At 37.7% G+C, this 16077-nt stretch overlaps 2 protein-coding genes across 5 annotated transcripts in view; one reads left to right on the top strand and one right to left on the bottom strand.

Moving 5' to 3' along the window:
* LOC101744498 (neurobeachin) overlaps nt 1–16077 on the bottom strand; it is a 573788-nt gene that overhangs the window by 406243 nt on the left and 151468 nt on the right. The window lies entirely within an intron of this gene.
* Nucleotides 10003–12152, top strand: LOC110384801 (uncharacterized). The gene is made up of 2 exons (XM_021346406.3): nt 10003–10100; nt 11798–12152. The coding sequence occupies exons 1-2, from the start codon at nt 10011–10013 to the stop codon at nt 12092–12094; spliced, it is 387 nt and encodes a 128-aa protein (XP_021202081.1). The 5' UTR covers nt 10003–10010; the 3' UTR covers nt 12095–12152.

The raw sequence follows: 16077 nt of genomic DNA on the forward strand, positions 1-16077 counted from the left end.
TGTTACATCTAATTTTAAATTGGAACAAATGACGTTTAAATTAATTTTTTTTTTTATTGTTTAGAAGGTCGAACGAGCTCACAGCCCACCTGGTGTTAAGTGGTTACTGGAGCCCATAGACATCCACAACGTAAATGCGCCACCCACCTTGAAATATCTAAGGTCTCAGTATAGTTACAACGGCTGCCCTACCCTTCAGACCGAAACGCATTACTGCTTCACGGCAGAAATAGGCGGGGCGGTGGTACCTACCCGCGCGGACTCACAAGAGGTAGTGTGAATTACTGGTGGTAGGCCACCAGTAATTACGCAAATCATAATTTTGCGGGTTTGATTTCTATTACGCGATGTTATTTCTTCACCGTGGAAGTCAATCGTGAACATTTGTTAAGTACGTATTTCGTATTTCATTAGAAAAATTAGTACCCGCCTACGGGATTCGAACATTGTTACGTAATGAAAATAAACTTTGTACGTTACACATTCTAAAAATTTAATTACGAAATCTCGAAGCATCTGAAGATTCATATACTTAAGACCAGAAAGCAAAGTTTCTGAGTAAACAAAACGACTTAGCACAGTACAAGTTATTAGACATAGTTTATCTTGGAGTTGAGAGTTTTCAACACTTATAATGGATAAAGTAGGATATCCTCCTCCCAGCCAAAACGAAATTCCACGAGTCATTCGCAACGCGGAGGTGTGGCGAGGTGATCATATTATTTGAATATAATTTCTAATTATAAATTGACAGCAACATATTTAGGTGTGATTTAAAAATGAATAAATTAAAATAGTTCTCTTGATCACACGAGAATTCAAATAATGAATTATGTCTAATATAATTAAATAATAATAAAAAAATTCATTCTTTGTTTGTTTGTTCGTATTTTGAGCATCAAGACGACGTTACACAGAATAAATATAACTAGTGGTCCCGCAGTAGCCGAAATTCGACAAATTTAATTGAAATTATAAGTTTGAATATGATTATGGCTCTATTGTCAAAATTATTCTATTATGCCTACTTCTATAATCACAAATTTCGCCAAGACTACGCTATAGACAAATAATATAAAAGATAAACAATTTTAATCTATTCTCAATTTGACCACAAACGTCAAGAACAAAAGTTTGACAATAAATAGTATGCATGCGTACAGACTTTAAGCAATAACAAAGGTTTGACAATTAATTAACAAATATGTTTGTGTCGAATACAAGGTAGTAGTGTGTGTAATGTCTTTTTTATTGATTCAATGTATTTTTAATGCATAATTTAAAAAATATATTAACATTCTGCACTCCTTCTCTACGAATATATTCTATATAAGTGTGGAAAATTTCATACTCCGCCGTCCGCGCAATTTTCGTTAAAAGGGGTGCAAAGTTTTTGCTTCACGTATTAATATATTTTATAGATGGAAGTGTTTGTTCGTAGTGTCAAATTAACAGCTTTTGTTGTCAACTACACACGGACTTATAACTAAAAACCTTTTTTCTGTCTGTCTACCTGTTCCAGCTAATCTCCGAAAGAGCTGGACCAATTCAACAAAAGTTTCGGTGGCATATAGCTGTTGTTATAGCGAGTGGCTTAGAAAATAATTAGGGTTCTGCGCTAAAAGGAAATCATGAGATTGTGAATGAAATCGACTTAAATAAAGAAGTTATTAATATCAAAGCCAGACCGAATCGTAGTTGGGTCAGCTCGTCTATATATTTATATGTATCAAAGTCGATGTCTATATACATTTATGTACATATATATGTTTCATATAGAGTTCGAAGCGATTGGACGGATTTCGATAAAATTTTCGGGAAACATTCAGACTGGCCTGCGGGTGAACCTTTGAAGTTTGATACTGATCAAGGTCAAACAAAGACCGGCCAGCAGAGCCCGCCGGGTTAGAACAGACTATAAATAAACACGACACAAATGTGTTTACATCGATTCATTATTTTATTGGCATAGAAAACAATTTCAATATTTCAATTGTGTTAACGGCTCTCCTAACGATTGAAACCATAACACATGAACATTATGATCGGGGACATCAAAACTATATTAATAAATCTGGTTTGCACTATACAATACACTCGTCGGTATTGTTCGTACCGGATCGCGGTAGCTTGTAGATGGCAACACAATTTACCGATTGGTACTTCGTTCGCGAGCGAGGCAACGTTGATACAAACAGCAATTAACTGATCCGTTGAGGCCATTTTTCTAATTGTTAGTCGACAAACATCTCTATTAGGTTATTAGGGAAAAATAACTATACTTTTTATTTTTATTGCTTTGATGGGTGGATGAGCTCACAGCCCACCTGGTGTTAAGTGGTTACTGGAGCCCATAGACATCTACAACGTAAATGCGGCACCCACCTTGAGATATAAGTTCTAAGGTCTCAGTATAGCTACAACGGCTGCACCATCCTTCAAACCGAAACGCATTACTGCTTCACGGCAGAAATAGGCGGGGTGGTGGTACCTACCCGTGCGGACTCACAAGAGGTCCTACCACCAGTAATAGAATATTTTATATCATTGTTACTTGTATGGGACTTGTTTGAAAGCTATAGCGTTTATCAATACCTTAAACAGATCGATTGGATGCGTGAGGACTTGTCTACAACGACGATAGCACTGTCTCCTGCACGAGCATCAGGTGACATCAGTCAGGTGCTCCTAGTTCCCGGAGACCTCACTGTCAACACGCGAATTGAGAGACACCCACCTTGAGACAAGAGTTCGTAGTCTCAACTGTATTGCTATTCGCTGCCCCTTTCAAAAATTTCATTAATATTTTTGGAACGAAGTTCCTTATGGGACGATGCGGAGGGGTACCCCCTAACCGGCATAAAACGTCCGTAACGTAAGATTTTTATTATTTATGTATAGTCCTAGTATGATGGCTATACAGTGTCTAATGTATAGTCTACGTGATGACGGTTATTATTATTATTATTCATATAAATAGCTGTTTCTTTGTATATTATTATAATATATTTTTTATAAATCATTGTGAATAAAATAAAGTTGATAACTTTGTAAAGTAGTTTTTTATTTATTTTGATTAATTAAAAAAATCATAATACCCGAATAATTATTTTCTTTATACCTCGAATAGAACTTAAAGTTAATATTTTTCTATTAACAAACTTCGTTCCTATCCGGTGTCCCACGACACATTTTTTATTGCTTAGGTGGGAGGACGAGGAGTGGAGTGGAGAGGACGTGGAGACCTTAAATGATTTTTTTTCTACCTAAATTGTTAGCCTTAGGGGGCTATGCAAGCGTAAACGAGCGCGTGGGTCACTTCACGGGGCTCTAAACCAGAGGACGTTGTTAACACTGGCCCTAGCAAGAGCAGTGCTTCGCAGAATCTACCACCGCTCCGGAATCGCGACGTACTGAGAAAACCCGGCGAGAAACTTAGTGGGCTGTGTCTATGAGTTAGTTTACTCGCCGAACCCTTTGTCGCTAGCGACGGGTTCGACGAGAACGATGACCGGTGCTTGAGATACCTAAAAGCACCGTTAGTGGATCGTTTGAGGGCTATCAAGGGCTGTATGCTTTACGGCCGCAATAATCGTAAGTATAACGTATTGTAATCGTATCGTATCGTATATCGTAATCGTGGTATCCAATCTGTCTGCCAATATGCCCGGGCACCAGTAAACAAAAGCGTTTTATATATAAAATTGTTTCTGAATGAACGTAATTTCCACACTACAAAACCTTTGTTTAAAATTCGTTCCACATCATTTTTAATTCTACCTACCCACCAATAAAAAACAAAATTAATTAAATAACAAGGTATTGGACAGTGAATACGAATTTGTATTCTATGCCGCTGATAATAAAAGTGTTTTACTTTAATGATACGACGGCGCGTAATGAAAACGCAACGCCTACCGAGGGACTTATGTTAATAGATAAATAATTCATGAAATTAATCATAATTTTCCCTTATGTTTTTCGTTTATATATGAAGAAACATCAAAGAGTACGAATCTTTTTTTAATATAATTTCGAAATTGTTTAAAACTAAAGTATTTAATGTGTGGGATACGCGATGCGATGTACTTGCACTTGTGCAGTAATTCGTATCTACGGTAAGTGGCATTTTAATTTTAATAATAACGTCTCTAAGCTATTTCAAAAAAGGTCTAGTATGTTAAAGGTATAGGAAATAGTTTGGTTATAGGGCGTATTCTACCTCCTATCTCAATTTAATCTCAATAACCATTAGAACGCCAAATATCACGCGTTGTGATTGGCAAAATCAATAATATATACTAACCATAGAATGTCCGCGCGGTAAGGTACCACCGCCCTGCCTATTTTTGCCGTGAAGCAGTAACGTGTTTTGGTGTGAAAGACAGGGTGGCCGTTGTAAATATACTGATACCTTAGAACTCATATCTCAAAGTTGGTGGCGGCATTTACGTTGTAGATGTCTATGTGTTCCGGTAACCACTTAACACCAGGTGGGCTGTGAGCCGGCCCGCCCAATCTATGTAATAAATAAATAGAATGTGAAAGACAACATCACATAATTAATATAGATGAAGTTGCTTTGGAGTTAATTTAATTCCCCATGCATTCCTGTCGCTCTGACGTCGCGTCGCAAGCATTGAGCCGTATCGTCTTGTCGCACGGATTAATCCAAGATAATACGATGAAGCGAGTCAACGTACTTCGCCTTGTAATTGTGTTTTCCTATTTGTTACGTTCGCTGATCCCCTAGTAGCACGAGATTAAAATTGCTCACTAAAGTAATTTTAATTGTTCGATATTTAGACTTTTTTTTTATTGCCCTTGTAGGCAGACGAGCATACGGCCCACCTGATGGTGAGTGGTTACCGTCGCCCATGGACCTCAGCAATACCAGGAGCAAAACCAAGCCTCTACCTACTGTTAAGTACTCTCCACAAGCCTCGTTTGAAGAAGGACATGTCATAGCGCTCGGGAAACACCGTGGAGGGGAGCTCATTCCATAGCCGGATGGTACGTGGCAAAAAAGTTCTCTGGAAACGCACAGTGGATGACCGCAGTGGCTTCAGGTAGTATGGATGAACTCTACTCCGGTGGCGGGTGGTGCGATAGTAAACGTTTTCAATTCATAAACATTATCTGTAACGCAACTGAATACATTCGTACGCTACAAAGGGAAACATATTTTTTGCGATTCCGAAAATAAAGTGGCCATTACTAGGTCATAAAAAATAGCGCAGAGCCCGTAATGGTTCGTGGCCCGAATCAATATATAACCGAAAATAAACGGGCAGCGGTGACGCGTGACAGATCCCTGCAAATTTTTCAACAGGTACTTGTGTATTCCGCCCGCGTTTACACCGCACTGTGTATATCGATTTCTGTAAAAAAAAAACTCCCTTTTATATTTTCATGTGTTTACGATTTAAATTCTTTCACGCTTTAAATAAATAAGTAAGAAACAGTAGTAGACTTAACCATATGATTACCGTTGTACCTATGATTAAGACTAGTTTTGCACAAAGAAAATTTTACATAAGGTCTTCATTCCTGTATAATAAAATAAACAAAGTACTTAAAATATATGATAAATTATACACTGAGTGTAAAATAAGTATTTCTAAATGGCTAAGATCTATAAACTATGACGAAACAGAGGCTATACTAAATATGATAAAGTAAAACACACACGCACACACGCACGCACACACACACACACACACACACCACACATTTGTTATGTATAATGGTAGTATTATAGTATATAAAGTGCTTTTATGGAAGAGCGGAGTCTCCTAGTACAGGCTTGCACGCTTAAAAGGAGAGTTCAATCATTGTATTGTTTTGTATTTTGTAATAAATGTCATACTGTTGTTTCTCGATTTACATTATTCGTGACAAGTATTTTCCGCACACTTGTAAATTCGCATCATGAATATCCCGGGCACGTCATCATACGCGGAGAGTGCACTTGGCCCATGTTTGTTCTGTAAAAAGCAGCCAGGGCTCGAGAGCGCGACCTCTGTGACGTGCTTGTGAGCGTTGTGCGTATACTTCTTTGGTTTTATGTTATCCTGGTACAGCGCTATTACTTTAACTTAGCTTAATTTTATTTCTAATAATTTTCGTTTTTGTAATTCTAAATTTACGTACAATATGGACAACGATAAAAACATAGATAATGCACATAAATTAGTTATAGAAAACCCAAGCACTCAACAAAAATGTTTACGGGCGTCGGCCAGTAGATGGCCTCGCTTCGATTAGTTTCTCATTGCTTCTGTTGATGGCAGTAACACACGACCTATATTTTTATTTTTAAATGAAGGATTTTGTAAATTTTTAAAAACCAAAAAATTGATGAAATTTAATCTATTTGTCCGTAACAAATAAAGACTTGTTAGATTTATATATATATATTTTTTTCTGTGTTTAGTTATACAATAATTAAATGCCTTAACTTTAACAACATACCTATAAGTTTAGGGGCATCCGCTACAAGATGTCGCTAGTTTCCACACAGACATTTTTTTTATTTAATGTATCGCAGTTTCAAAGCCCTAATTAAAAACGATACTGATTTGACACAAAAATACGCCAGTATCGTGCTGTTATTTGGCTAGCTAAGAAAGTTCTAGAACCAGTAAATAAGTGAAATACATTTCATAATGTAACTCCTTCTTATAAAGGAAAACTGTTTCCGATTGTGATTAAAGACAAAAATAGGCACAAAAAGACTCGATTCAATAAAATCGTATTCCTAAAATCTCCAAGGAACGATAAGGCTACAACTTCGTATTCTTCCAAATATATATGTATATAAGTGAACAATTTCCTCACAGCCGAACTTTGTTACGTATGTGAGAAACGTGTAGCACTAGGGGAACAGAAATGGGCAGAAGGTGTAATGAAAATCATCTTGAAAGTTTTTTAATTATCGTGCTCGCATTATGCGCGCACAAGTACTCATTGCGCAAACGGTCTAGTGATCGCAGATCTGTGTTCTCGATTTATCTATTACCAACTATCAATTAAAAAATTCATTATACAAATGATAATGATAAAAATGATATCACTGGTGGTAGGACCTCTTGTGAGTCCGCACGGGTAGGTACCACCACCCCGCCTATTTGAAGCAGTAATGCGTTTCGATTTGAAGGGTGGGGCAGCCGTTGTAACTACATTGAGACCTTAAAACCTACATCTCAAGGTGGGTGGCGCATTTACATTGTGGATGTCTATGGGCTTCAGTAACCACTTAACACCAGGTGGGCTGTGAGCACGTCCACCCATCTAAGCAATAAAAAAATAGTGTTAATTTTTAACAGTAATTAATAATAAAACTATGAATGAAATGTTTCAGCGTCAATACCAACAGAACAAGAACATATTTGTTACATTCGTAATTAACCGAAGTTAAAGGTAGGTAATGAAATGAACGAAGATATTTGACTGTGCTCCATTAACTGACGAGTTCACGGTAATGGCTCAAGTTTTCAGACGGATTTTATTGACATAGACCTAACTTTAAGCCTCAAGTGTACTAAGAGAGCAGAAATGAGCGGAAATGAACGAAGTTCTGGCTGTACCTCATGATGTTTTGTACGTTTTATCGATTGGAACGGAATGGAAACATTATCAGAAGTTTGAGGGGTTTGAAAATTTGAAACTTGAAACAAAACGACAGCCTCTTTCCAAAATTTGTGAAAGTAATTTTGAAGTTGAATCTTTTTGTTGTAGACTCTGATGTAATTCTTTTGTCTATAGATAAAAACGCTAAATTGCAATATTTTGAGAAGCCATAACGAAAGTAAACGCCGATTCACGCGTCCTGATTGAAACCAACTCTGTGAACTTGTCCGGCCACAGACACTTCAGGCTCCGCGAAAAACAATCAACTTGATGATTTCTTTAAACATTTTTAAAGGGTAGGTCTACCGTATTGACTTAATGAGGCTTTCACCACAAAATTTCCTCTTCGTTATCTCAAGGTTTCTAACCTTGACAAATGAGGTTACTTTTTTTTTAATCTTAGATGGCTGGACGAGCCCACAGCCCACCCGGTGTTAAGTGGTTACTGGAGCCCATAGACATCTACGACGTAAATGTGCCACCCACCTTGAGATATAAGTTCTAAGGTCTCAGTATAGTTACGATGGCTGCCCCACCCTTCAAACCGAAACGCATTACTGCTTAACGGCAGAAATAGGCAGGGTGGAGGTACCTACCCGTGCGGACTCACAAGAGGTTCTACCACCAGTAAAGTACCAAGTACCTTGAGACAACCTGATTTATCTGTGTAATGTCTATCAGTTCCACATAAAAGAAGTTAAGTCATATGTGTTCGTCTTATGAAATAAAAAACACTACTAGAGCACCATGACGTATGGAAGGTGTTTAAAACGCCCCCAGAGGTTCCATTTCACGATCCAACGGATGTAATTCCACAGATTCGATATCGCGATGCGAGATAAGCCGCTCTGGCTTTTCGGGCGTATTTACGTGAATTGAAGATTTATAAGATCTTTTTATTCTCCATCAAAAAGTATTTTATGATTATCATCGGCTTTATGAAGTGTTCCCCAAGCAGCCGACTGCTGTCGAACTATATATGGTTGCTTGCTGTGTGGATGAGAATCTACGCCCAATAATTTAATAAATTTGAAATTCGTTGATTTTTGATCAGTAATATAAGGTTTTTTAGATTTCTGGTTATTTCACGGTCGACTACGTATTGAGTTATTTTTAAATCGATAACTAAATTTGAAAAAAAAAAACAGTGAAAAGCCTCGCCCGGTTACGCTGACATAACCTCTCAAGGCTATCAGCTTAGGTAGGAAAAACAAAGGTAGGAAAAAAAAGTGAAGACTTGATTACATTACTTACGTCGTGAAGATTTTTTATTTGCAAATGCTTTTAGTAAATATCACGAAACCCATAAAAGAGTCGCAAAAACATTAAGTATCAGCGTGCTATCAGTGAAGACATTTAGCATTAGTGACTGATATTAATCGCAAAAGGTGTTTAACAAATTTGGTATCCCCTTGTCTTGAACCCTAAATAATAGGAAGACAGTGTCACCCTACTTTTTCAATGGCTTCGACTTTATCTCAAGGAAGTCCTTATCTTCGACATCAAAGCCATTATGTCTTACTTTAACTGACACTGCGTTATGTCTACAAACTTCACAAAATGTATTTTTTTTGGCGGCTTGTGCTGTTGTCTCCCCGTTTTTTGTAATACAACTTCAAAATCGATTCGATCATTTTGGTGGACGGAAAAGTAATAGGAAAAATACGGGAAGCCGTTTATGATTTCCTGTTTTTTTAAATATCATCTATTTAATAGCATCATAACTAATTACGTCCAGAGAGATTAATTAAGAAAAATCTTTTCCTTCGGCCGATATTGTCGAAGCAAACTGTGATGCCGGTTGTATGTGCAAAGTAACGTCCATGGATAAAACCGAATAGTGATGAGTAAATAGCCAATGAGTACCAAATTTTTAAGAATTTACGTAATTAACATGTTTCCACGAACAGACATCACGATGAAAGTATAACATTGTATGTACCCTCAGCCTGTGTGTACCACGAGACAGATGAAACCATGAGCATTCCGTTTTGAAAGTCATGGCTGTCATAGAATTCTACTGAGATACCGATATTATGTTGAAAGTAGGTGACTATTTTGCGATTAGTCTAATGGTAAAAAGCCTACTTCTATTTAGAGCTTACGCAAATTTCATACATATTACGGTCTACATTTAAATAGCGCCTCCTAAATATTTTCTTCTCAGTATTATTTATCGACATACGATAAAAGCTGCGGTTTAAATACATTTACATTTATTTCATTAAAAACGTGCTTTACCGTCATGAATATCGTAAATCATTTTATTGTTCAATTTTATTATTTAATTTTATTAAATAATTAAATTATTAATCCGCACGTTTCGAGACACTATATATACATATGTGCTCTGTTCAATTGAAAATATAAATCCAAATATGTTGTTTATACGCAGCCTCGATTTTTACAAGAAGCTATTACGTTTATTGGTGCTCATGGTGATGATGCAACAGTTCGCAGCAGAGCCGGTGATCAATTCTGTTTATTTTATTAATTTTAATTTTATGCAGCCGTACTGGTGGTAGGACCTCTTGTGAGTCCGCGCGGGTAGGCACCACCAACGTGCCTATTTCTGCCGTGAAGCAGTAATGCGTTTTGGTTTGAAGGGCGGGGCAGCTGTTCTAACTATACTGAGACCTTAGAACTTATATCTCAAGGTGGGTGGCGGCATTTACACGTTGTAGATGTCTATGGGCTCCAGTAACCACTTAACACCAGGTGGGCTGTGAGCTCGTCCACCCATCTAAGCAATGAAAAAAAACACTGGTAATCAATTTTTCAAGAGTTCTATCTATGGTCAGATGTATTTACAATCCATATGTTACTAAGTGGTTACCGGAGTCTTGAGAATTCACAACGTGAACCACCTATGTATGTCTGCCTCAAGTCAGTCTAAATTTTTATACAATCAGTTGTTAGCAAATCCCACCCCTCCTGGCTGAGCCTTTGCTCGCCCACCTGTCCTGGTGGAACTGGAAAGGCCTCCGGGCAAGCAGTAATCTTTCAATCATAAAAAAAAATACCAACAACAGCTGTAAATACTACTAATCATTGTAAACAGGCAAATATAAAAAACACAGAAATACCATTTACCTTCTTCATTATTCAATCGATATGTCGATATATCGATTAACGACGCATTTTGTTTATCCTTAAATTTTCAACAACAAAACAAAAAACAAAAAAGTTCATTTAATTTTGAGTGTTCTGTGATTATAAGTCCAATATCGATGAAGTCAAGTCTATACATACATTTATACAATAAATACGTACAGGGAAATTCAGATAAATTCCTACCAGGCAGTTTCTGACCGATTTCCTTTTTATTTGATGAGTATTGTGGGTTGACCAAAATAACTTCCCTACTCTCTCTAATTAAAAAGTCGTAACCTAAAAGACAAAACAATAATACATTAGATTATTTATTATTCAACATCCCGGTCACCGTCCACGTCGAACCCGTCGCTTGCGACGAAGGGCTCGACGAGTGAATTAACCCATAAACACAGCCCACTGAGTTTCTCGCCGGATCATCTCAGTGGGTCACGTTTCCGATCCGGTGGTAGATTCTGCGAAGCACTGCTCTTGCTAGGGCCAGTGTTAGCAACACTCCCGGTTTGAGCCCCGTGAGCTCATCTACTAAGGTTACGCTGACATAGCCCCTCAAGGCTATCAGCTTAGGTAGGAAAGAAACTCAACATTTCTAAGTAGGATCAAATCCTGTATTATGGGTGTGGGAAGGATAGTTTTTTTTTTTTTTTTAATGCTGGGGAATCCATTTACGGATACCCGGTCGAGAGGGGTAAGAGACCGGGTTATGTCGGACTCCGGCGCCTCCAGAGAAAAACAGGGAGAAGAAGAAGACAGGGGTCCTCCTCTTCTCCCAATTCCTGCCGGGAGACTACGCCTTGAGAAAGGCGCGCGAGGTACTGCACGGCGTTAGCCACCAATAGCTACCCCGCAAAATCGACTACTGACTAAACCCCATCGAGCCCCACCACTCCGACTCCACGAAACCCACGGTACCGCACAGTGCGCGCCGAAGGTGTCGGAAAGATACTAGGCAACAACAACGCCTACTACAACCGGGGTTCTAGCCTGGACCAATCTTACAAACCACTCGACCACTAGAGGTTCAGCCGTCTAATAGTATATTTATTTCAAGGTGTCAAGAGAGAAGAGAACTCTGGGATGGCTCCGTAAAGATTGCAACAATCCAATCTATTGGAAACACGCCAACACGGCGATCGAGAAGTATGTTCAGTTACACAACATCAAGCACAAGTTCAAGGTGCATAAGGTTGTCGGGGTGAAGCAGCTCCTGTCGAACCTCCTCACGACGATATCCTTCATGGCGTGCTCAGACCTGAAGCCAGGCGTGTACGTAAACTGCGAAGTGAGCTTGTACGAGGGCGGCCCCTGTTGCAATAACTGGAAAACCGTGTGCCCTAATTTATATTAAACGTTAATATTTGAATAAATTGACGTGAGCATGAATAAATCGTTGCTTTTTTTTAAAATTAGTTTACATTTAGAGCTCTTCTTGGGACGATTTGGGTTTGCTTTTCGTGACGCGAGTTATTTGGGAATTGCGGAATATGCGAGTGCGGTGAATCAATTTATCGAACACAAAAATGATTTTAATCGTTTTATTTTCCAAGTATTTTTTTTGGTAATTTCATTTTTTGTCTTAGCTTTTTTGTTTTGTTTTAAATCCAACATAATCTAATGTTAGGCACGTCAAACAAAATATGTTACAACTCCATATGTGTGTTGTTCAACAGATAATGTATGCCATAATTACCTTTTTTACTCAAAGCTAGTAATTTCTGAGTTCCGAAATCTTTGTTCCAATTTGAAGGAAAAGACAGTCATTCTAACACGAACGTTTGACTTCAAGACGTATGGTGATTTTTCCGTTATATTTTAGTTCTTCTTCATCTTTAAATATATTATGCAGTTATATCCCTCATGTAATTTTGTTGAAATAAGTGATGCGATCAACCGAAGTGTATATGAGATGTTGCAAGCGAACAAACTCGTAATTATTTCGAAGAACAAATTCGTGCAAAATTCTAACAAACCAAAAGCTGCATTTAAAGTAATAAAACTTTACAATCTTCCCTGTACTTTGCGCCACCTGCTCTTACAACTCCCACTTCACATTATGAACTTAAAACAAAACAACTTATATTAAGCTTTATTGTTCAGACCTTAAGGCCATTTTCAGAGTGGTCGTTGTCGTCATGACGTAATTTTATTGGCTGACGTGGCCCTCTCACAGCACCCGGCATCTGCTTCTGTTTGTTTATTATCAGGCTCTCCGAAAGCACGAGTGGATGAGTCCATCGTTTTGATGGCCGCCTTCGAGACCTCATTTGAAATCAGATTTTTTTATATTATGATCGCTAATAACCTGAATAGACAGATCGAAAAGCATTAAAATATAGAATTTACTAGCTGGCCCGGCAAACGTTGTTTTGCATATATAAGATTTCTAGGGAATTTCTAGTGTAAAAAAAACCTAACTTATTGTAAATGTATAAGGATGTGGTAAATGAGTGAAAGAAGCATGTAGGGCTGTAAACTATCAGGGAATATAAAAATAACAAAACCTCATTCAACCACATAATGCCTCATTTTAACAAAAAAACAAATTGTGCAAAAAATAAAAAATAAATGTTAGGGAATTTTTTTTCACAGGAGAAAATGGACAACCCTTAACACTTAAGAGGTATGAAAAATAAATAGTAGCCGATTCTCAGACCTACTGAACGTGCATATAAAATTTCATAAAAATCGGTCAAACCGTTTCAGAGGAATATTATTATGGTAACTAACATTGATGTTTGAAGTTCATCTTGAAGCAAGACCGGTCCTTATTGATTCTGCGAATTCGGCGTAATGTTCTGTTTGTTCTTGTGACACGAGAATTTTATATATAAGATTCAGATAAGAAACAACGAGAATAAGAATCCTCGAGAAATATAAAGATAATAAAATAATAATATTTTTCCAATAGTACCAGGGTAACATGATACATGGGAGATATTTGAAGGAGCACCGCTGACGTTCCGTGTTCCATTTCACGATCGAACGGATGCAATTCCACGAATCCGATATAGAAGTATACGGCGACAGCTAAACCGCTGCCGGTGTCTACCAAATACAGTATATATAAATATAATATATGCAGTAGTGTTTCTGTTATTTATGGTGCCCTAGTATATAATTTTTTAAGCCTTATTATATTACTAGCTGTACCCATCCGCTTCGCTGGGCATTTAAAATTAACATTATTATTTCTTACCACCACAAAGATTGTCTTCATTAACGCCCCCGCAACTGGTGTAGCGAGTCCAACACTCATTTAAATATTAGCCTATCCATTAAGTATATGTATTTTCTATATGGATACCAAATTTCAAGTCAATCGGATGCATGGTTCAGTAGTTATAACGGAACACCCGTAAAAACCACTGTAGATTTATATATTAGTATAGATATGCAGTAGATGTGTTTCTGTTATTTATGGTGGCCTAGTATATAATTTTTCAGCCTTATTTATATTATTAATTCAGGGGTTTTTTCATCTTGAACTGTGTGAAAACAATGTAATAAATACCTTTTTTTTTATCGCTGGGGAATCCATTTACGGATACCCGGTCCGGGGGGGGTAACGGGGAGGTCATACCTATATATTTATGTGCCAGAATTTTGCTAACGTGAAAACATCCATAGGGAGTCTTGGGTTTAACATTTATCAAATTTTTTGAGAAAGAACAGAACTCAGCTAAACGCAAAATTTACGGAATGCGCATCCGTAATTACAGAAAAAGTCAGAAAAAAACACGACTGTTGATGCGACTTCCGAAAGAGGCCTTTTTTTCTCGTAAGGACAATGTAAAATCAAAGCGATTCAATTTTTTTTCCCTACCTATGCTGATAGCCTTGAAAGGCTATATCAGCTTTACCTTAGCGTGTAGGTGAGTTCTCGGAGCTCAAACCGGAGGTTTTGCTAACACTGGCCCTAGCAACAGCCATGCTTCGCAGAATTTACCGCCGGATCGGAAAAGCGACCCACTGAGAAGATCCGGCGAGAAACTCGGTGGGCTGTGATTCTATGCAATGTTCACTGTTCTTAATGTGTAACATCTTGTGAACATTTTTTTCATTAATATTATTTAACATTTTATATATGTTGACACTTTAATTTTACAGTTACTAATATAAAATTTATTCCCATAACAAAAATTATACAATTTTAAACTCCGCAACCCAACCGATCTTTTTCCCTTTGATAAAATTCAAAGGTAATTTTTTGCTTCGAAATAAAAAAATATATTTTGAAACATCATAGTAACCTGAAACCAATTAGTATTTCCAATGAGCACCATCGATATGAATATTTCACAAACGAAACCAGTAATTATGAGATTATTTTTATTTAATTAAATCATCGTTAATAAATATTTTGAACGCTAAGCAATGGGGAGGGTGATGGGAGAGATGTGCTCCGCACTAAACGCTTCACTTTCCCCCCTTTGCCTTTTCATGAGTTCTGTCTCATGCGAGGTTTGGACGTTGGTTGTTGAGCGACAGGAGGTCAGTTCGACTCTGACGTACCCCGCCCTCCATCCCCAGTGGAGAGCGGAACCCGGCGATTTCCTCCTGACCAAAAAAAAAAAGCAATAAGACATACATGTGTCGATGTGTCTGTGTGTGTATGTTTCTTATAGACTTTGAAGCGGTTGAGCCGATTTCAATAAAATTTTCAGGAAATGTTCAGATTAGCCTGCGGGCGATCCTTTGAAGTTTGGTCCCGTCAAAGAGCGGCTAAGCAGAGCCAGCTAGGGTTTGACTAGTATTAAATATCAACATCATTAGAAGGTTATTTTGCATAATTAATTTCTCCAATAACCACGTATCATCAGGTGAGCTATGAGCTCATTGGCTCTTCTACGCCTTTAAAAATCTTTTATTATTGGTGGTAGGACCTCTTGTGAGTCCGCGCGACCACCACCCTGCCTATTTCAGCCGTGAAGCAGTAATGCGTTTCGGTTTGAAGGGTGGGGCAGCCGTTGTAACTATACTGAGACCCTTAGAACTTATATCTCAAGATGGGTGGCGCATTTACGTTGTAGATGTCTAAGGGCTCCAGTAACCACTCAACACCAGGTGGGCTGTGAGCTCGTCCACCCATCTAAGCAATAAATAAAAATGTGTGCGTGTACTAGTGTACACACGTAAGAAGTGAAACTTGTTTATGGCCTTATTTTTCGAAAAATGATCTACATGCAACTTTCTAGAAATTGGTTAAATAAAGTTAAATTAGATAAAGTTTAAACAAAAGGATTTTATTATCATAGACATGAATACAAATAATACAATTATTTCACTTTACCTTTTTGCTACTAAGATTATTACAGCATTTTAATAATACAT

This window comes from Bombyx mori, chromosome 14 (assembly GCF_030269925.1).
Source record: "Bombyx mori chromosome 14, ASM3026992v2".
Taxonomy (NCBI): domain Eukaryota; kingdom Metazoa; phylum Arthropoda; class Insecta; order Lepidoptera; family Bombycidae; genus Bombyx; species Bombyx mori.

Excerpts from the sequence above, each read along its gene's own strand:
- LOC110384801 (XM_021346406.3), top strand. The coding sequence starts at position 10,011 with ATGTTGTTTATACGCAGCCTCGATTTTTACAAGAAGCTATTACGTTTA. Across the intron at positions 10,101-11,797 it reads AACAGTTCGCAGCAGAGCCG|GTGTCAAGAGAGAAGAGAAC; the intron begins GTGATCAATTCT and ends ATTTATTTCAAG.